A 21,606-nucleotide genomic window follows, 5' to 3' on the forward strand; every position below is an offset into this window, starting at 1 on the left:
ATTATTATACATTCCTTTACTTTTCCATCTATAGTTTATGATATCTTAATAAGAAACCCATTCTGTCATTAGCACTCTCTGTGCTTGGTAGGAGACATTCACATTCTTCAGTAGCTTGTCATCAGTGCAGGAAATGACATCGAGGTCTCTCTCTCTCTCTGTTTCTGTCTCTCTCTATCTCTGTCTCTCTGTCTCTGTCTCCCTCTCTGTCTCTTCTGTCTCTCTGTCTCTCTCTTCATCCCCTCCACAACTGTTTTGTTTTCTAATATAAGGTCTCACACTTTAGTCTTGAAATCAAGGCAATCCACCTACCTCAGCCTTGTGAGTGTTGGGATTCCAGGCATACACCATGTTGCCCAGTGAATTTTGTGACTCTCATACATCCCTTTACCATTTCTGAATTATTTTTAATATTGCTGTGACCATTTTCTAGCTTCTAGAGGTAGATACATTAATTTGATTAGAAGGTTTTATTTTTAAAGATTTATTTATTTATGTACATGAGCACTCTGAGAGTGTGCCTGCATGTCAGAAGAGAGCTTCAGACAGAAGAGGGCATTGGATCCCGCTACAGATAGTTGTGGGTCACCATGTGGTTGCTGGGAATTGAACTTGGGAGCAATGGAGAAGCAGCGCTCTTAACCACCAAGCCATCTCTCCAGCCTGATAAAAAAGATTTTAAATTTCATTCTTTTCGTGTTTGTTTGCAATCTTTCTTCTTGACAACACTGTAATGGAATGTCCAAATGGTAATTAGTGGCGGTTGGTAGAAGGAGCCATATGTGTGATGCTGCCATATGTGTCGAGGGGCTGGCAACAAGGTGCAGAGCCAAGACCATGGCCCGTGCCCTGAGGCTCGCCTGCTGGATGTGGGCTCTCAGCCCCATCAAGATGCCTTCAGGGGAGGACAGCAGGTGGTGGCTTGTGCCCTGCTGAGCCAGCCTAGGAGAGTGGCAACCACAATCGCCATGCCCAAGCCTCCAGCCTGGGGCACCTGGAAGCTCCAGAGGTGATGGCCGCGGGTTGGTCACGGTGGGCCTGGAGGCCCGAAGAAGCCGCCCCGGCCTCAGCCGAGCCCTGAGAGGGGACTGACGGACCTGAGCGGAGCCCGGAGTTCCGCACCACACGCCTCCCCGTGTCCTGCCTCCCGGTGTTGTCTGCGCCACGGAGTGGGCACACGTGTCCTTCCCACCCCGCCGCTCGACCGCGCCCGAGCCGGGCCTCAGGGCACGCGGAGCTCGTGGGTGAGCGCGGGGCCTGAGGGGACGGGGAGCGCGCGTTATATTTGGCGCCCGCAGCAGCGCGTGTGCCTGGCGGGTTTTCCTTCCGCGGGTGCCGGCAGTCAGGGCGCCGCCGCCCAAGCTGACTCCTCTCTCTCCCTCTCCGACCCCGGCAGGGCCCAGAGGTGATTCTGCCTGCACGATGTCCTCCTTCCTGGAGACGAGCTCTTCGCAGGCGCCACGTCGCGAACAAAAAGAGAAAAGAAAAAAATGAAAAGAAAAATCAGAAGAAGCTGACAGAGAAGGGGGCGGTAACGGCGTTGGGGGTCACCTCGGCCACGGGAGGGCGCGCTAAGACAGCGGCGGGGTTTCCAACCGCGACTCCACCCTGCAGTTTCCAGGGAAGAAGCCTACGCTAGTCCTGCCAGGGGACCTGGAGGCCTGGCGCCCGCGCGGACCCCTAGCCCGACCTCCGGTCTGCTCCCCAGGGACAGCAAGCCTCAAGCAGGGCGGGCTGCACCTTAAGAGCAGCATTATCAAGGTAGGTAGGAGACCCGCGTCCCTCCTTAGGCTCCTTCTGGCCCCCCTCCCACGCCAAGGGACAGCAGTGGCAGAAGGAGGCAATGCAAAGTGAGCCCATTGGGTAGGGGAAGGGAGTGTTCACAGATGTATGGAGAGCTGAAGCAGGGATTGGAAAGCCTATGGCATTGGGAAAGAGTGTAGAGGTGCTTTGGAGTGTGCATGAGAGCTGTGCTCTGACATCCCCAGAGCAACTTGGGGCTCTCACCTCTCTCCAGATGACTTGGAATTAAATGGCCTGTACCTGCCAGGGCAGGACAGGCTTTTCAGAGGCAGCTTAGTCTGGTGGCACACTCCCTGTAATGTTTCCATTGTATGCTAAAGGACGGGGATCATGGGAAAATATTTTCTTAAAACCTCAGGCAATGAATGTATTATTTAATAGATTTCTTCTGATCTACTTTGTAATTGGTTGCCCCTTGCAAGAGATTGTATTTGGAGGATGTAAAATATCCTCCTTCAGTTACTCAGAGAAAGGGAACATAAACAGAGATTTCCTCTTTTTTAGCCTCCAAAGCTCTGAGAGATTACAGTTCTGCATAATTTAATTCTTTCCTGCCTGCTATGAGCAGGCCTCCAGATCAGCAAGTTCCTTTGGAATGGTTTTGCTTGTTTTCGTTTATTTTCCATGGTGCTGATGAGAAAGCCAAGAATTGTTTTGTGAATTTTAAATTTCAAGGGGTGACATCCAGAGTTTATGGTGGTTTCCTTCAAACACTGCAGTGTAGTTGCAGCATAAAAAAATGCTTCTTGTGACAAGAAGTGGAAAAAGAAAGTTGATGAGCTAAGAAAAGTAGAGCCTGGATACAGATTAACTATTTGGCTTCCTCAAATATGGAGCAAGCATGGAATGTGGCTTTTTCAGAATCGAGGGGTTTTTAGGGTTGGGCAGTGAATGCTGTCTGGTGCTAACCAGTCCCTTTTGTGACTGACAACCCTTAGGAGAAGGTCAGAATGTGCCAACAGCACAGAGTTGGCACTGGTGGTGTTTGAACTCAGAAGTGCTCAGGAACTGTGAAAGTTTCTCTGTTATCACCCTGGAGCCATCTAGTGAAATAGACCACTGTGATGCTGTGTAAGAGGCCATTGTGAGGGCTGGAGAGATGGCTCAGTGGGTAAGAGCACCAAGTGTTCTTCCAGAGGTCCTGAGTTCAAATGCCAGCAACCACATGATGGCTCACAACCATCTGTAAGGAATACTGATGCCCTCTTCTGGTGTGTCTGAAGACAGCTGCATTGTCTCACATATAAATAAATAAATCTTACAAAAGATTGTCATCTACTGCACTTTCTATGTGGACAGGGCACAGTTGAAGGGCTTAAAGATCAAGTACATTGCCTGTCTTTAAAGATCAAGTGTATCACCTAACTTTTAAACCAAGAAATGTAGTGTCTTTTTTGCTGCTTCTGTACCTTTTAATGATGTATCTTTTCTCCTATAACATCATTTGTTTCCATAATAGTTGTTTTCAAGTGTATATGATCATTGATCCTATTTGCAGAGCTATTCAATATTTCTGTTTTCATTGGTTAAATATCTGTGGTGAATTTGCATTGTGATATCAGTAAAATGCTATGTGAAAATTTTAGAGAATATACCGGTTTGGGTAATTGTAATAACCTTTCCCCTCAAGTGGTGGCCTGTTTACACATTAAAAAGACTGGAATGTTTTACCATCCATAGCAGGATTGATAGGGAAGCACAATGGACAGCAACAGTGTTGTTCCCTTTGACAGTTTTGAGAGCCAATAATGAAGTGTGAGTTGCCTATTTGTGTCTTACAAAATCAAGGCTTAGTGTCATTACTGTAGGAGCCCATGGAAAAAATGATGAGTTTTTCAGAAATCACGAGTTAAAGAAATGGTGGTATTGCTTATATTTAACTCTGAGTTTCAAAATTATGTTTCATTTTTCTTTATTCCTTAATGAAGCTTTTTATTAAGTTTTTTATTCACCATTACACCCTTAGATACACAGTGCTAGGATCGTAGTAGGTGCTCAATAAATCACTGACCATCGGGGAGGAGGAATGATAAGAAAGTATGTATTTTCTATAAGTTCTGTTAGTTTCAGGAACAAGGGGTTTTAGGCTTACCAGTTATAGAAACAGAGAGAGCACTACCAAATTCCTTCTATGAAGCCACAATTATTCACAAATTATTCACAAATTATTCACAAAGCCACACAAAGATACAACAAAGAAAGAGTAATTCAGACCTATTTGATTTATGAATATTGATGCAAAATTCTTGCAAACTGAATCCAAGAACACATCCAAACAATCATCCATCATGATCAAGTAGGATTCATGGCAAGGCTGCAGGGATGGTTTAATATACAGAAATCCATGAACGAAATTCACCGTATAAACAAACTCAAAGGAAAAAAAACACATGATCACTTCATTAGATGCTGAGAAATCATTTGACAAAATTCAATACCCTTTCATTAATAAAGTCCTGGAAAGATCAGGAATTCAAGGCCCATATCTAAATATAGGAAAATGCAAAATACATCAAACCAGTAGGTATCATCAAACTAAACTGAGAAAATTGAAGGAATCCCACTAAAATCAGGGACTAGACAAGGCTGCCCACTCTTTCCCTACTTTTTCAATATGGTACTTAAGGTCCTAGCCATAGCAATCAAACAATGATAGTAGGTCAAAGCGATAAAAATTAGAAGGGATGAAGTCAAAATAGTAATATTTGAAGATGATATGATAGTCTACTTAAGCAACACCAAAATTCCACCAGAGAACTACTTAACCTGATCAACAACTTCAGCAAACTGGCCGAGTATAAAATTAACTCAAACAATTCAGTAGCCTTCCTCTACTCAAAGGGTAAACAGGCTGAGAAAGAAATTAAGGAAATGACATCCTTCACAATAGTCCCAAATAATATAAAATAACTTGCTGTTACTTGAACCAAGCAAGTAAAAAATCTGTATGACAAGAACTTCAAATCTCTGAAGAAATTGTAGAAGATCTCAGAAGATGGAAAGATCTCCCATGCTCATAGATTGGCAGGATGAATATGGTAAAAAATGGCCATTTTGCAAAAAGCAATCTACAGATTCAATGCCATCACCATCAGTATTCCTACTCAATTCTTTATAAAGTGCAATTTGCCGTCATTTGGTATAACATAAAACCCAGGACAGCAAAACTATACTCAACAATAAAAGACCTTCTGGGGGAATCACCATCTCTGACCTCAAGCAGTATTACAGAGCAATAGTCTGTATGGTATTGGCATACAAACAGGCAGATCAGTGGAACATAATTGAAGACACAGAAATGAACCCACACACCTATGGTCATTTGATCTTTGACAAAGGAGTTAAAACATCCAATGGAAGAAAGATAGCAGTTTTAACAAATAGTTCAACTGGAGGTCAGCAAGTAGAAGCATGCAAGTTGACCAATTCTTATTACCCTGTACAAAGCTTAAGTCCAAGTGGATCAAGGGCCTCCACATCAAACCAGATACACTAAAATTAATAGAAAAAATGTAGGGAAGAGTCTCGAAGACATGAGCACTAAGGAAATTTCCTAAACAAAACACCAATAGCTTATGCTTTAAGATCAAGAATCGACAAATGGGGGAACCTCATAAAACTGAAAAGCTTCTGTAAGGCAAAGGACAGTGTCATTCAGACAAAAAGGCAACCAACAGATTGGGAAAGAATCTTTCCCAATCCTGCATCTGATGGAGGGCTAATATCCAAAGTATACACAAAACACAAGAAGTTAGAGTACAGAGAGCCAAACACCCCTGTTAATAAATGGGGTAAGGAGCTAAAGCAAACATTCTCAGCTGAGGAATATCGAACAGCTGAAAAGCACCTAAAGAAATGCTCAACATCCTTAGTCATCTGGGAAATGCAAATCAAAACAACCCTAAGAATTCACCTCAGACCAGTCAGGATGGCTAAGATCAAAAACTCAGGCGACAACAGAGGCTGGCGAGGATGTGGAGAAAGAGGAACACTCGTCCATTGTTGCTGGGATGGCAAACTGGTACAAGCACTCTGGAAATCAGTCTGAAGGTTCCTCAGAAAATTGGACATTCCACTACCTGAGCACACAGGTATACCTGTCCTGGGCATGTACCCAAAAGATTCTCCAACATACAACAACACACATGCTGCACTAAGTTCATAGCAGCCTTATTCATAATAGCCAGAAGCTGGAATGAACCCAGATGCCCTTCAACAGAGGAATTGATTTGAAAAATGTGGTACATCTACACAATGGAGCACCACTCAGCTATCAAAAACAATGACTACGTTCAATTCATAGGCAAATGGAAAGAACTAGAAAATATCATACACAGTGAGGTAATCCAATCACAGAAAAACACACTTGGTATGCTATTGGGAGCGATGGCCTTGAAGCCCTCCATTATTGATGTTATTATTATGGTTAGCATTAAGTATGACTGGGTTCATGGAAAATCCCCAGCCAGCTGCAGAAGACTAATACAAATGTGGTGGTCAATATGAATAACCATATGATAACGTGTGACGTTAAGATACCCAATGTCATGACCTGTAACCTTTCTGAAAAACCAACATCCTGCTTTCTAATAGATATGACAAACCTGTGACCTTTCTGACATCCTGTCACCATCAGCCGATTCCCTGACCACATGAATATTGTGTCCTTGGATTGCGTAAATGTGTCTTAATTCCCTCCTCTCTCTGTTACCCTTTTTATGGTACAAATTCAGCCTTGGGGAAAAATAAAATTGTCGCCTTGATCAGACTCTTGTCTTGGAGTCCTTCTTCACAACTCTTGTCCCCCTTTCTCTTCCAGGTACTCAGCACCCCTCATTGACAGTATGCACTCATTGATAAGTGGATATTGACCAAAACCTCAAATTACCCAATGCAATCTGCAGATCTCAGGAAACTCAAGAAAAGGATGACCAAAGTGCAGATGCCCCCACTCCTTCTTAAAATGGGGAACAAAAATATCCATAAGAGGGGATATGGAGGCCAAATCTAAAGCAGAGACTGAAGGAACAGCCATTCAGAGCCTGCCCCACATGTGGCCCATATATATACAGCCACCAAAACTAGGTAAGATTGATGAAGCTAAAAAGTGCTTACTGAAAGGGACCGGATATACATCTCCCCTGAGAGACACATCCAGAGCATGTCAAATAAAGAGGTCAGTGCTAGCAGTAAACTACTGAACTGAGAACAGGACCCCCTTTATGGGAATTAGAGGAAGGATTCAAAGAGCTGAAGGGCTTGCAACCCCATAAGAACAGTCATGCCAACCAAATAAACCACTAGCAAAAGACTATACATGGACTGACGCAGGCGTCCAACTGCATATGTAGGAGAAAATATCCTTGTTGGGGCACCTGTGGAAGGGGAAGCCCTTGTTCTTAACAAGGTTGGACACTCAGTGCAGGGGAATGTCCGGGAAGGGGGTTCTAAGGGGCATGGATTGGGGGACCATACATATGGGAGAGGGCACGTGAGGGGGGCTTATGGACCAAAAGCTGGGAAAGGGAATAAGGTTTGAAATGTAAATAAAAAGTATATATCTATTAAAATTTAAAAATATGATAATACTACTAAGAAATAATCAAAAAAAGAAAATGTGAATAAGAAAGAAATTTTAGGATTTGGAAAAAGATGAATGCCAGGTATTTGAAAAACTGTATGACCACGGTAAACACTTTAATATACTTGAGTAATTTTTTACATGTTAATGAACTGCATCTTTTTTTAAATAGTGAATGGAAATCCAGTCCCTTCCTGGGTGTGAGTCTAGGTATCCAGATGTAGTGGAATTCATTATTTGTTGAGTCCTGAACCTTTGAGCCTGCTTCTAACACAGCTCATGCCAAGGAAACTAGGCCAAGATGATATCTAAGCCATTGACCAAACTATCTGGACTAACAATCACAGGTGAAATTCCACCTTGTAAATGGGAGGAGAGGAATAAAAGATATCTTTAAGGATTTAAAAAAAAATGAAATGTACCCAAAAAATCCAATAAAAAAGTTTAAAATAAAAATAACTTAGGAAATACAAAATGCTGGGGTGCCATTCCACAATCATGATGTGTTTATTCTGTGATAGCTTACAGGTTAATTTACTTCTCTATAACTTTTCTTATTTCAAAGTAAGAAATGGCATCATCTGTGGAGTGGATGGTGAGAACAAAAGCTTTGGCTAACTTGAATAATCGATCCCTCCCGAGCATATGCTTAACATTCTAAGCACAGGGAAATTTCCTGAGGGGATTAAAAAACAAAATCCAAACATAAAACAGGAACCACAACGATTTAAAAACATTCTGCATGCTGGGTATGAAGGCATGTTACAACTTTAATCAGCTTTGTAGGTATTTCTAATAAACACACAAAGAAACAAAAATCCCATCACAGTCCTAGCAGTTGCATCCAACAAAGAGAGAGCTGTGAGGTAGTGCGTGCTGCTTCTTTCCCCAGATACCCCTGGGCCTCAGGCCTGCACCCAGTGAGCTGGACCAAGAGCAGCCAGGTTGAAATTCCTGATGCAATGGCAGGATTCTGCAGGAACATTTCCCTTTGACAACAAGGAACCTGTGTGGAGGAGACCTCTTGGTGAGTCCTCAAGGACTCTAAGTGTCTTATTCTACAGGGAGACCCTGCCAGGTCTTTGGCAAGGCCAGCCAGTTGTTTGGGGAAGTCTCTGGTCCTGTGGCAGAGGGCGAGGAATGGCAGAAAGAATGGCAGCTCCACTGAGAGCAAAGGATAACCCTTCTAGGCCTATGAACTCCTAATTAATTTATCTTCTCACCTGATGCCTATTCACATTTTCTTACTATCATACAACTGTGATCTTGATGAGCAGCTGGGCTCTTGTTTTCTTAATAAGTTCTTTGTTGTCACAGACCTTTTTAACTTACTCCAGCCCCTGAGACTTACTCATACCTTCTGTATGCAGTAGGACCCTTGATGGGCCTGTCATCTCAAAATTAGAAGGTTCGGTAATCCAAAAGATTGGACTCCAGTTTACCTCAGGCTAGGAAAGAAGTCAGCCACCATTAGTAAAAGAGCAAGGGAAAAATTACATAGGAAAAACAAGTGCCCTAATCAGAAGAAAAGATCCTCAACTTCTAAGGCCCGCACATCTGCACCCCTCTCTTCTGAGCTTTGTATAGTGATGTTGTATAACTCCAGATGGTAGTAAAAGGCAGAGTTCTTCCCAGAAAGGTCAGACATGATTTTCACTCTTACATCTGTGAGGTTGGGTGGCATTATAGCACACATTCAGGTGGAATTATAACACCTAGGATAAGAAGACAGAATCCACATATCACAGTGCCAAATGGACACCCTCCTGAACTTATGGACCCATTGACAAAACCACTGCCTCTTGTGTACCATCTGGATGAAGTACCAAGTTCACAGACAGTTCTTCACAAACTTCTAAAAGCCAGCAAACTGGAGTACGAAGAAAGCCAAGTCCAAGGCATTCAAAACCAGCATCCTCACCAATGCCCCCAGGAAAGGCTTTGGTAAAAGACGGGAGGTACTGAGACAGTTGGCCCTCATACACTCAGAGAGGACTGTGCCAGGAGAATTGGGGAAGGATTGTGGGAGAGTAATCAGGTATCAGTAGTCAAGAAAAAGAAAAAAATATAAATAGAAATAAAATAAAGGTCTTTAACAAAATGGGACATAATGTATTGCTGAACTAACTCTACTCTGTTTACACTTGCACATGCTTTAACATCTACAGTCATTTACATATACTATGTATACAGCAAAGATTAATGTAGCAGAGAACAGGCAGATCAAAGATCCATTGTTCCCTCACATCTATGTGGCTCTGCTTCCCTTTATCAGGACTATGGAGGCCTCTGCTCATCCAGGTCTCAGGGCTCAACCAAAATGCAGTCCCCTATGATCTCTGGCCAAGTGCTCTTGTGTTCCCAGTAGAACTCTGCCTCAGGCTGCAGAGGCACTGAAGGGTTCACCTTCAAGGTACAACCACTCTTTCAGTCTTTCCAGGCTCTCTGTTACTCAACTGGAGGCTTCAGCAGAGGCCTTTCATCTCAATAACAGAAGTTTACCTGATCCAAAACATTGGGAAGCCATCCTACACTCCTGATTGGCTGGTTACCTGAGACCAAACAACATAGCTCTCTTCTGTATGCCTGTTTTCCTGATTTGAAAGTAAATATTGTGTTCATCTGTGGTGTTGGTGGTAAGAAAAAATCCTTAACATGAATAACAGGACCATGCAGAGCATGGCTTTACATTCTATGTACAAATTGAATAGCTAGATGGAATTACCAAAGAAAACAATAAGAATCCTAACAACAATTACAGAAATAATGAAATGAAATAAAACAAAAACAAAAGCAAAAACAACAATACTTTGTGGGTGCTGGAATTTAAGGCACGTATTAATTTTGACCAGCTTTGTAGGTATTTCCAATAAAAAGCAAACAAACAAACAAACAGCCTTTAAAAGTGCTGCAGGTGCAGGAGAGAAAGCTGGGAGATGTCCTGTGCTGCTGCCCCCATGCTGTGATTCTGCAGCAACAACTTCCTTGGGAATAGGAACCTGTATGCAGTGGGATCCCTTGCTGGGCCTGTCATCTCAAAAAGAGGGGCTTCCCTAATCCAAACCTTGGAATCCAGTTGACTTCAGGCCAGGAATGAAGTCAACCATCATTAGGGAAAGAGCAAGGGAAAAATTACATAGGAAAAAATATGTGCCTTAATCAGAAAAGATCCTCAACTTCTAAGGCCTCCACAATCTCCACCCCTCTCTTCTGAGCTGTGCATAGTGATGTTGTATAACTCCAGATGGTAGTAAAAGGCAGAGTTCTTCCCAGAAAACTCATATATGATTTTCACCCTGACATCTGTGAGGTGAGGTGGCATCATATCACAGAGTCAGCACACCCAGGATAAGGACACAGAAGCCACAGATGACAATGCCAAATGGACTCCCTCCTGAACGTATGGACCCATTAAAATTGAGGTTTAGCCTAACCTTAGGCCATTCCACTCCCTGCCCATCCGCCTGATTTTTATGTTTGCTCTGAGTAAAAGATCAGCGTGTAGCCCCAAATATCCTCAGGATTGGACTTGGAAATTCAGGAAGAACGATATTGGAGAAGGGATGGCTATGTGGTTACAATGTGGTAACACAAGGTCCAGGTTGACGTTTGCTCGCTGATGTCCGATTTCACTGTCTTGTTATATTTGAGAAAGGGAGGATGTCCAACTTAATATATAAAAGGTACAGAAATTTATTATTTTATATATGCCCTGTAGTTGATCCCTATGTTTCAAGAAAAAAGGAGTTTTTATTCTAAAAAAATAAGATAATAGACCATTGATTTTGTGAAATACATGGATATGTAAATAAAAACAATGTCAACTGTCAAGGACTGCACAGTAAGCAAATATTTCCAGGTTTTATACACTCAGAGGTCTAGAAGAAACATATTGGCCTCCATTAAAAGGAAAACCTTAGGAATCGAAATGTGTGTCACATGCATTGTCTCGAGTAGTAGATTTACTTTTAAGAAAAAACTCCCTCTTCCTTGGTCCCTAGAGATTTGGGTGCTAAGAAAAATCTGATCTCTCATTCAGGTTGTAAGCAGCCCTCCCCAGCAAAAGCACTGTTGAGTTCTAATGATGCACAGAGAAACATCTAGCTTAGCAATAGAGGTTGCCAAATGCTATTCCCAGTGATGTATGAGAGACTGGAGGAAAGGGTCCGCACAGAAATTGATCAATTTTTGGAGAGCTAGTTAGCAGGTAGGTCATAGAACTTCCCAGTGGCATCATCAGTAAGCCCTTCACTGGACAATCTATTGTATCTAAGAGATCCCTAGAATCTTCTGTGATGTCACCAGTGTTGTGGTGACACCAACTGCCTTTGGGATATTCCTTCAGTTCCCTTTGGGTTCACAAACAGGCATGTTTCGCCAGCCGCTCAGGCTATTTCAGAAGGAAAGTATTGATCAAGGAGAGACCACACCAAGGCTGAAGGAAGATGACCTCCTCTCATCTTCCTTGGAAGGAAGGAAATCATTCTGGGGAAGGCTTGGTGAGTCCTGGGCAGAGTTGGGGAACATCCTCAAGGAGGTATGTTTGAGATGTGCCTTCTAAGATTAGGCCTTACAAGCAGGAGCCTTGGGATTTCTCAAAGGCAAACCAAGAGTCAGGAGTTCCTGATCTTTAATTTGAGAGAAAGCCATAAAGTTGTAAGCCTTCAGTTTCTTTTCTGGAAGCTTTTTAATTGTGAGTGTCAATGCATGGCAGGAGGAGGCACAGTGAGATTAAAAATGTGACCATCCATGGTGGGAGTTGAAGCATTTCTTCCTCTAGATTACTGTAGGTTACATAAGTCTCTGATGGTGAGAACAAGGAAGGATGCACCCCGAGAAATGAATTGAGTTCTCAGACACTTTGGGTGGAACACACATGATTAGAGCCTGATGGTGCTAAGCAGTATGAACTCCAGGATTAACTGAAACACATCTGATATGAGATAACAACGTCCCAGATGTTTATGTATCAGTCAGGTTATACTATTCAGGGTGAGGGGTCCTGTAATAGTGAATGTGGCACGTGTATGCCATTAGAGGTTGGGAAGAGGGACATAGCTTAAGAATCCACCTATAAGGGGGTTGGGGATTTAGCTCAGTGGTAGAGTGCTTGCCTAGGAAGCGCAAGGCCCTGGGTTCGGTCCCCAGCTCCAAAAAAAAAAAAAAAAAGAATCCACCTTTAAGAAAGCTTTTCTGTTCTTTAAGGGATTCACCCAGTCTCTACCATTTCCCCTTCCTCACCTCCTTTTCGGATTCAGAATGATCTTTTCTGCCCATGGGCCACCAAATATGCAAATTCACTTGGGTTTATCTATTTACAGGTTTTGGTAGGAAGGCATCATCCCAAAATGTCATCAGTAAGCAAGAGGAGTGTTTAAAGGAACTGGAGGAACTCAAATTTGAAATCCAGAAGTGTCAATTCGAGAGGGATGAATTTTATCAAATCCTGGACCTTTATATCTATGATGATTGGGACCACAGGTAGTCATTATGGCCAGTAACCTGTTCACTGTCTTGTGCTTTCTGTCTGCTAACCCAAGATTTCCTCTTAGCACAAGAGAGGTTTACCTCTCATCCTGGATTTTAAGGAGATTTGGAAGGCATTTGCTTGTGAGACAAGCTAGGTGCTGTGTGTTTAGGGTCAACCTCTTTTGTACTTGACCCTGAGCTCCTTGGATTAGCATTGGTTCTGTCAACAGCTAGAAGGACCTGGTCACACTTGCTGCCTCTAAGTGAGGGGATGAAATGCCTGCACGTCATCCCTCTTTTCCTCTAATTTTTTTCATTATACACTGATTCTATGGCACCTCCATGCATGTAGTTGGGATTCTGCTTGTGTTTGTATATTGATTGGTATGTAAGTATGTGAAAGTGTTTGTGGGTATTAAGCTCTCGGTCAGGGAGTCTGGGGAGTTTCATGGGATCTTAGGATATGTCTGATGGACAGTTTGCAGGTCATGATAGTGGGGATGCCCACATTGATCAACTGAGCACTTTGCATCTTCTGTTTACTTAGGTGGTAGATAGGACCCTCCTGAGGGAAGGAGGGGTTACAAATCCTCTACCCTGTCAAAGTAGTTATTCCCTCTGGGAATTCATGGAACAATAGGAAACAAGGTTTGAGAATCCCTGTTTTCAAAACAAAAGAAATATCATCACAACTATCTGTTAGACCCAAGCCACTGCAGTACAGTTGGTCTTGGGGGAACCATATCTCCACAGTCTTAGAAAATGTCCATATTTCAAAATAACTCTTTGCTGATTTGCGTAGAAATATTTCCTTGAAAGAATTGTTGTTGGAGTCTCACTGTTGTGTTTTTGCTCTGGTCTTTGTGTTTGCCACATTCTTCCCTCCCCCCACATTTCTTAAATTTCAATTTTTTATTGGGTTTTTTTAATTTACAATTCACTTAATTCTGAAATCCTGAGTTCAGATGGTTAATTTTTCTTGGGCCATGCCCCACAACAGGCTGGATGTCGAATTGCCAATACTTCAATCCGAACATGAGATGAGAATGATGGCTATGCAAATGATGACCAGTTCAATAAGTGAGGCCATGGAGAGGTACAAGGAGCTCATACAAGTGAACAGTTCCTACCGGTGAGTCGCTGACAGAGATGAGAACCCAGCACTAGGCAGGGAATGCTCCTGTCCTGTATGACATTGAACCAAAGTCAGGGCACTGGTTCTGTAGTGTCTGACTTTTAACAAGAAGCCTGCCTCCTGGCAAGGGTCTTATGTTTGTAGCTCTTGGACTCAGTTGTCCTACATGTGAAGGGTATAGAAGACCCTCCAATTGTTATTTTCCCCATTAAGGATCCTCTAGATAGAAAGTTTTGTACCGTGATGGGAATATCAATCAACTCTGAATCTCTAGGACTCTGACAGAAGATTTAAAGATCTGTGATCCATGAGAAACACATGGAAAGATTGTATAGCTATTGGGACTTCAATTACCCCTCAGAGGGGATTTACCCACTACGTGAAGATGGTTTTAGCATATCATGGACATATAAGCACCCATATGGACCATTTCTTCTTCCTGGATTTATATAAACCGTCTTAGTGTCAGGATTATCAGAAGTACTTTGATTCATGTTGAATGTGGATTCTGGATTTGACCTCCTCTAATTGGTGCTAACTTGTATAGTGTGGCTCTGTTCTGGGGATGTCTGGGGATGAGGACCCTTTAAGGGATGATTTGACTTGCAAGAGTGACAGGCAAATAGAAGCTGGCTGGGTTTACCATTTTTTGTTTGTGGTTCAGCATCAGGAACTCCCAGCTTCTGCGTGAGCAAACTCAATTGAAGAACAATATACAGATTTTGCTGAATGAGAAGAGAGAACTGCTGGTGGAGCAGACTGAACAGCCAGCATCCTCTGTGGAGGCAAAGAGGCTCTGTGAAGAGGCCGGAATGAACATCTGTGTCCCCAGTGCAAAGGAACAGCAGGTAGGATTAGGCCTCCAGGTCAGGTTGTCCTCAGGTCTTTCCATAAACATAGACAAACCAATGTAACTGTCTATTGACTGATCCATGTCCTGACCTAGGTCTCATCCAAGTGTTCATTCATGTGATGGTTTACAAGGCTTTCTGTGGAGATAGCCCCTCTTCAGGAAACTGCATGTTTGGAAAGCGAATGTTCCTGCTCTTCGAGAATCTGCAGTTTATTAAGGGAGATGGGTTGATCACATATCACAGCACTACATGCCATGTGTGTGGAGGGTGCTATGTGGGAGCCCCTCTTTAGACTAGAACAGGGCTTTGAGGGATGAAGCAAAAGCCTGGAGCTCATTTTCGTTACAGGGATCTTGTGAGACTCAGGAAGTAAGTAGTTTTCAAGGAGGAGAGGCTGGTGGAAATGGCAAAGAACCGGTTCTCATTGTCATTTGTGGTGGCTTTTGTTCTTCCTCCCCTCTTCTCCCTGTATATGAAGATGGTGTCTTCATGCTTCATAGATCTTGGGTAACTACAGAGCCTGAGGAGCAGCATGTCAGTCCTGTCTTATTTGAGTGCTCCTGGAGAGTTCATATGTGGGCCTTACAATCTGAAGCTGGATAGAAGACCAAGGATGTGGAAAAGGTTTCTCAAAGGCTGAGGGTTGGCATGAGAGATTTGAGACTTCAAGAACAAAGTTACCCATATATACCCCCAATTCTCACCAAGAAAGGTGCATTGCTGTGCTGATCTGCATCTTAGGAAGCATGTGGGGAGGCCAGTTAATGACAAGCAATTTTGTCCAGTCATTATCCAACTTCGTCCTTTAAGCCTAGGTCTCTCAACAAACATGAAGCTTCCTTTTTTTGTGCTGTCCAGCAGTCTTTGCATCACCGGTCCAGTTCCAGGTGGAGCCCTGTCTCTTATTTGTCTCAACACATTCTTAAACCATTCAACTATTTTCAAAATAAGGATTAGATTTCTTCACTTTACCTGAACAGAGGTATCCCCCGGGAAGATTCTTGATTGTCTTATTGGCTTCACCATGATCTTGCATGGAATCCTAGAGTGCATCCCTCTGCTGACATTGCTTTGCTGACTATATCATGGGCATGGCATTCTTTAAGGATAGATTCCCTCTCAATACTGTACACAGTGCTGCATTTCAGAAAAGTCAGGGTATGTTATTTCTTTAGCCTCCTTCTGACTGACATTGAGGTTGTTTTAACATCACATGAACTCTAATGTGATGAAAAGTTCCTGGTAAATGACCATGAGTCCCTGTCTTCTCTGATGGTTCCAAGGTCTTCTATGAAGGAAACAGGGTAGTTTTAGTGAGGGGCCTATGATGAGTCAACATAGAGCTTGATGGAGTCTTTTCCTAGAATCTCTCTCTTGGGAATTTGATGTTGTATTGTTTAGGCTATCTGTGCAGAACATGTAACTTACTAGTAAAACCAACAAGTATCTGCATAGAAAGGTTTCCTGAAGTGGAAATGAGTACAGGCCAGGGCAGCACAGCCTGCTTGAGTCTAAGAGACTTGTACACAGCATAGCTCCCACTAATTCCTCACTCAACAGGAAATGTGCTGCACAAGATCAAAGTTTTCATTTGTGCGTGCAAGTGAGTATCTGTGTATTTCTGTGTGTTTGTGTGTGTTTGTGTTTGCAGTAGTGAATGTGTTTCCCTCTATTTCCAAGTTTCATGAGAAAAGTACTCTAAGAGTTCACGTTACATCCATGAAACATGAAATACAGCTGCCCAGTCATTTGGCATCTCCATCCAGCTCTGTACAGCAAAAGGACACTTAAGGTATTAATTTATTCTGTTTTCAAAAATACCGTAACAGAATTATCTCGTGAAGTCTGGGGGAGGAGTGGGAAATATGTTTAAGTGAGTCGTGTTTCACAGTGGTAACAAATGGTACAGGCCTGGAGCTTTCAGGTCCCTTTTAGTTATGGTGTAAAAGAAGGACAATAAAGTCCTGTAGAAATGCAACCCCCCAAAAAGAGGACACAAAAACACCTGTAAAGTTAGATTTTCAAGTGATTAGGGGTAAAACTACTGGTCTGCATTGAAATCCTTTGGAGCACATCAAAGGAAAGGAGTACAGGGAGGTAAGGGGGGCTTCTCTCTAAAATCCATGAGTTTATGTGGCTTCTCTGTTCTTTGTGAATGGTGAAAGCCCACTGGAAGGCTGTGTCACTCACTGTGTCTTCTCCAAGGTTGCTTTCCACATGGCCTGCTACCATTTCTCTCCAGCTACCTTGGCACACTACAGCTTCCGCTGGGAGTTTGGCTTGGATTTTATTCATTGAGAATTTGAGTTGCTTGGAGTTGTATTGTCATCCAGCAAAAGCCCCATAGCTATGCTGTGGTGCAAGAACAGGGCAGTGTCAGGAGCCCCTTTAGGTGCACAGATAATCTAAAGCGCTCCCCTATGTTATCTGTGTAGCATTCTGCAAGTGCTGTCAATCAACATCATTTTCTCTCCCTTAATTTCAGCCTCAATGGAGTTAGGAGAAATGATGAATTTCAGATGGGTCTGGGAGTGTAAGAACAGGTAGCCCTATGAGAAGCCATGTTCAGAAAGTGGAACAGAAGGTTTAGTTAACCCAGTGATTCCACAACAAGGAGTAGGTGTTGCCATTGCAACTAGGGAGCATCAGTGTTGTAGTGGTCCCAGAGTAGCCCTGAAGGAGAATCTATCCAGACATCCATCAGCCAAGGAGTGAAAGTGTACCATAGGGTGGAGCCCTTGCATAGATTCTGATTCAGTCTTAGAAAATCCATGCAAGCTTTTACGTACTTACTCAAAATATCTGTGGCACAATCACATTACGGGGAGAAAAATTGTTGATTTGGATCCTGGTTATGGAGATTTCCTATGATTCAAGCTTTGGGCATGAAGTCACTCAGGCTATGGTAAAGACAGCTCAGATTAGAAGAAGCTGCACACTTTGGGGAAAGTCTGAAACAGTGAACAAGAACAAGAGTCTAGTACACCACCAACATATGATCCTTTGCTGGGGAACAAGACTGCTCTACACAGCCCTGGGAACTTGCAAAGCAAGATTGTTAATAGGGAAAGAACCCTGAGTCTATGTTGGTTAATGAGAGGACAGCACATCACTGACTGAGCTATCTATAGGCTCTATTCACTATGTACATATCCCACTCAACATTTGTTTTTATGCCTCCAGCGTATACTGGGGAGTCTTTACATTAAGCATTAATGTTCAGGTAGGAACACAGGCTGGAAGAAGCCATTTGAATATCCTTCCCTATATAAATACCCGTTTTGGGTGAATGACCACCTACATGGATTTCAGCCTCAGGCAGCTAAAGAGCTACTCAGAGTATAGTTCTGGTACAGTTCATGTGAATTTTGCCCATGAAACAATATATATGATCCTCTGGATTTCTTGCTATGTTCTACTTCTTTCTTCCTGTGATCTCTCTGGAAAAATTGAGGACATTTTCTCTTCTGTCCTCTCACAAATTGCCTTACACTAGCCATAGACTTACAGGGGTGCTGGTGTGTTTCTACATCACAATCACCTTTAATGTCCGTGTATACGCTGGGAAGATTTGCATGGAGCACATTCTCAGTGATTACAGGATCCATGCAATTCCCATGGATTTGATGTGAGATGGCTTCTCTGTGCATTTGCAGGTACAGTGCTTAAAATGGAACCTAGGCAGGTTCCTTCACTGCAAACATAATCAGAACTTTCACCTCAATTCTAGGCATCTTCTCCAGAAGGCATCCACATGGTATTCTAGGTTGCTCATCCCTCTCTTGAACTCAGATTCAGACATAGGTACAATGTTATTATTCAACATAATATATCTGGACCAGTGGAAAAATACGCTCATTTTTCTCTAAATTCCAATACAGTGTATAGTCCACAGTTCAAATTCTAGCAGTTTTAAAAGCTGAGATACAAATCCAAGAGCAGGTACTCTATGACACTTGGGGATGCAGGGACTGACCTCAGCTGACAGGTCATGCTGGATTGTCCAACTGAATAGAGCTGATGTAAGAGGGAGAGTTGAAAGACTGAACCCCCAGTGAACTAGACTGTGGGGGGGGAGGGCAGCAATGGGGGGAGGGTTGGGAGGGGAACACCCATAAGGAATGGGATGGGGGAGGGGGATGTTTGCCCGGAAACCGGGAAAGGGAATAACACTCGAAATGTATATAAGAAATACTCAAGTTAATAAAAAAAAAAAAAAAAGAGGGAGAGCTGAATTGAAAACCACTCACTAAACCTTTATTCCCTTGCTCTGCTAGGTCTGAAATTCTCCAGGAGAAACTCGAACAAGACACAAACCAGGGCAAGATCTCCCTTGGAGAGAAGTGCTACAGGAGGAGAACTAAGTGTGCACAGCAAATACACCACTATTGCATCTCATCTGTAATGTCCATAGCAATTGTGGACTGCATTTTCCTCCTTTAGTTTTATTTCTTTGGATTGAATAGGCCGTACTTTCACCTCCCCACCCTCCAGCAAGTGTAAACTTTTGGAGGGACTCAGAGAAGTGCTGATGCACATCAATCAAGAGGTGCTGGTCATCCAGAAAGACTGTGCACGTGTAAATGTGTACTTGTCCTGGTGGGTCATCCAGAAGAGTTTCATGGAGATCAGTTCACAACATTGGAAAGACTTTGAGATAAAGTCTGTAATATCATTTCTACTCAGTATTGGATGGCTTTGTTCTTAATACCCCCACTCCAACAAAACAGACCTACTTCCACTCCTCTTGAAAAGATTATTACCATCAGTAACTGCTTGTCTACTGTGTCTCCAAGGAAAGACACAGGCTATAAATCTATTCTGCAGAAGGAGCAGCAAAAAATGCTTAGCGCAATTCCTCTATTTAAAGTGTGGCTGAGTTTTGATTATTTTGGTTATTTGGTTTTCCTCCTATTCATTTGAAGTTTTGTTATTTATGTGTTGTTGTTTTGTTCATTTGGTTTTCTATTTTGATAAGGATATAGACTGTATATATTGACTACCTGCATCTGGTTACTATCATGTAAATTGGATGTATCCTGGTGAAAAAAAAGAGTAATCTCAAACTCTTCACTCTTAAGAACCTTCTTTATTGATCATTAGTGTCAACATCTGAAGTCCCACAGCTATCAGGGAGGGATGGATCTCTGCATTCTCATGGGGACTGGGCATCAAAATCACTTCCCAGTCAGACTGAGATTCAAAGGCAATTATACAGTCACTGTTCACTGTGTTCCAAACTCTGTGAATTTCAACTTCATATTGCATATATTACCCACTGTGTATGCTTACTGTCAAATATATAGTTACCTCTAAATTATACTCTGTGGATGAGAGTGTTGAACAAATTAATGGGATAAACATTAATTTCTCTGTAATATCTCCCAGGACATATAAACGTGGCATAAGGGAGTTTAAAGCAATCAGGAAGCCTGCACCCAAATCCCGTGGTGGAGAGTGCTGAACACCCAGGAATGCAGATACTCCTGATGCCACAGGACAGAAAGCCATTTCTGCCCAACTTTGCCCACATCTCTTGCCCAATATTAATCTGCATGATGCCTCTGGAAACAGGAATATAGGAGCAGTCAGTGGCAGGAACCTGCTTGGTTCAGCCTGGGCCCAGAACCAACCCAGGCCCTGAGCATATTTGAAGAAAACCAGAGGCATACAATTCTGTTTCCTGATTGTGGCTTTTTTTTATTTGAAGTTCTAAACACCATTTTGTTGTTTTTGAATTTTAATTGGATATTTTTCATTTTGAATTCAAATGTTATTCCTTCCTTGTTTTCCAGAAATAAGTCTGAATACCATCGCCCTCCCCCTCTTCTATAAAGGTGTTCCGTTCACCATCCATCCACTTTCCCAGCCTAGGCAGGACCAAGGGCTGCTCATTCCATTTGTGCCCAAGAGGACCATCCTCTGATACACATGCAGATAGAGCCATGGCACAGTCCCTGTATAGTGATTGGGTAGTGGTTTAGTCTCTGGGAACTCTGCTTGGCAGGCATGGTTGTTCTTATGGGGTGGTTAGTCCCTTCAGCTCTTCCAATCTTTCTGTAATTCCTCCAACTGAGGTCCAGTTCTCAGTTCAATGGTTTGCTGCTAGCATTCTCCACTGTATTTGACATGCTCTGGCTGTGCCTCTCAGGAGACATCTATATCCAGTTCCTGTCAGCCTGCACCTCTCAGCTTCATCCACCTTATCTAGTTTGAAGACTGTATGTGTATAGGCCACTCGTGGAGTAGACTCTGAATGGCCATTCCTCCAGGCTCTGTTCTGAACAGATGATGATTTGTACTCCTCCATATGCTGACCTCCAGTGGAACCAGCACCATTTGCTGAAAAAGCTATCTTTTTTCTACTGGATGGTTTTGTCTCCTTTGTCGAAAATCAAGTGCCCATAGCTGTGTGGGTTCATTTCTGGGTCTGCAATTCTATTCCACTGGTCTATCTTCCTGTCTCTGTACCAACACCATACAGTTTTTATCACTAATGCTCTGTAAACTGCTTGAGTTCAGGGATGGTGATTCCCAGGGAAGTCCTTTATTGTTGGGGATGGTTTTAGTGATCCTGTGTTCTTTTGTTATTCCAAGTGAATTTGTAAATTGTTCTGTCTAACCCTATGAAGAATTGGATTGGAATTTTGATGGGGATTGCATTGAATCTGTAGGTCACTTTGGGTAAAATGGCCATTTTTACTATCTTCATCCTGCCAACCCAGCATGGGTTGATCTTTCCATTTTCATCCTGCCAATCCAGC

At 42.8% G+C, this 21,606-nt stretch overlaps 1 protein-coding gene across 2 annotated transcripts; it reads left to right on the top strand.

Moving 5' to 3' along the window:
• The first annotated feature begins 2,292 nt into the window (after positions 1–2,292).
• Spetex2el3 (Spetex-2E protein like 3) lies at positions 2,293–20,164 on the top strand. 2 transcript variants are annotated; one of them, XM_063268028.1, is made up of 5 exons: positions 2,293–6,888; positions 12,706–12,865; positions 13,854–13,985; positions 14,653–14,836; positions 19,120–20,164. In XM_063268028.1, exons 1-5 carry the CDS (start codon positions 6,798–6,800, stop codon positions 19,123–19,125), a joined length of 573 nt encoding a protein of 190 aa, XP_063124098.1. In that variant the 5' UTR covers positions 2,293–6,797; the 3' UTR covers positions 19,126–20,164. The 2 variants fall into 2 exon arrangements, with proteins under 2 accessions (XP_063124098.1, XP_038940370.2); XM_039084442.2 differs by lacking the exon at positions 2,293–6,888 and adding an exon at positions 10,492–11,883.
• The last annotated feature ends 1,442 nt before the right edge of the window (positions 20,165–21,606 follow it).

Source organism: Rattus norvegicus, chromosome 9, assembly GCF_036323735.1.
Source record: "Rattus norvegicus strain BN/NHsdMcwi chromosome 9, GRCr8, whole genome shotgun sequence".
Classification (NCBI taxonomy): domain Eukaryota; kingdom Metazoa; phylum Chordata; class Mammalia; order Rodentia; family Muridae; genus Rattus; species Rattus norvegicus.

Coding starts and splice junctions, on each gene's coding strand:
- Spetex2el3 (XM_039084442.2), top strand. CDS start 11,754: ATGTTTCGCCAGCCGCTCAGGCTATTTCAGAAGGAAAGTATTGATCAA. Junction 11,884..12,705: donor ATCATTCTGGGGAAGGCTTG/GTGAGTCCTGGG, acceptor ATCTATTTACAG/GTTTTGGTAGGAAGGCATCA. Junction 13,986..14,652: donor CAAGTGAACAGTTCCTACCG/GTGAGTCGCTGA, acceptor TTTGTGGTTCAG/CATCAGGAACTCCCAGCTTC.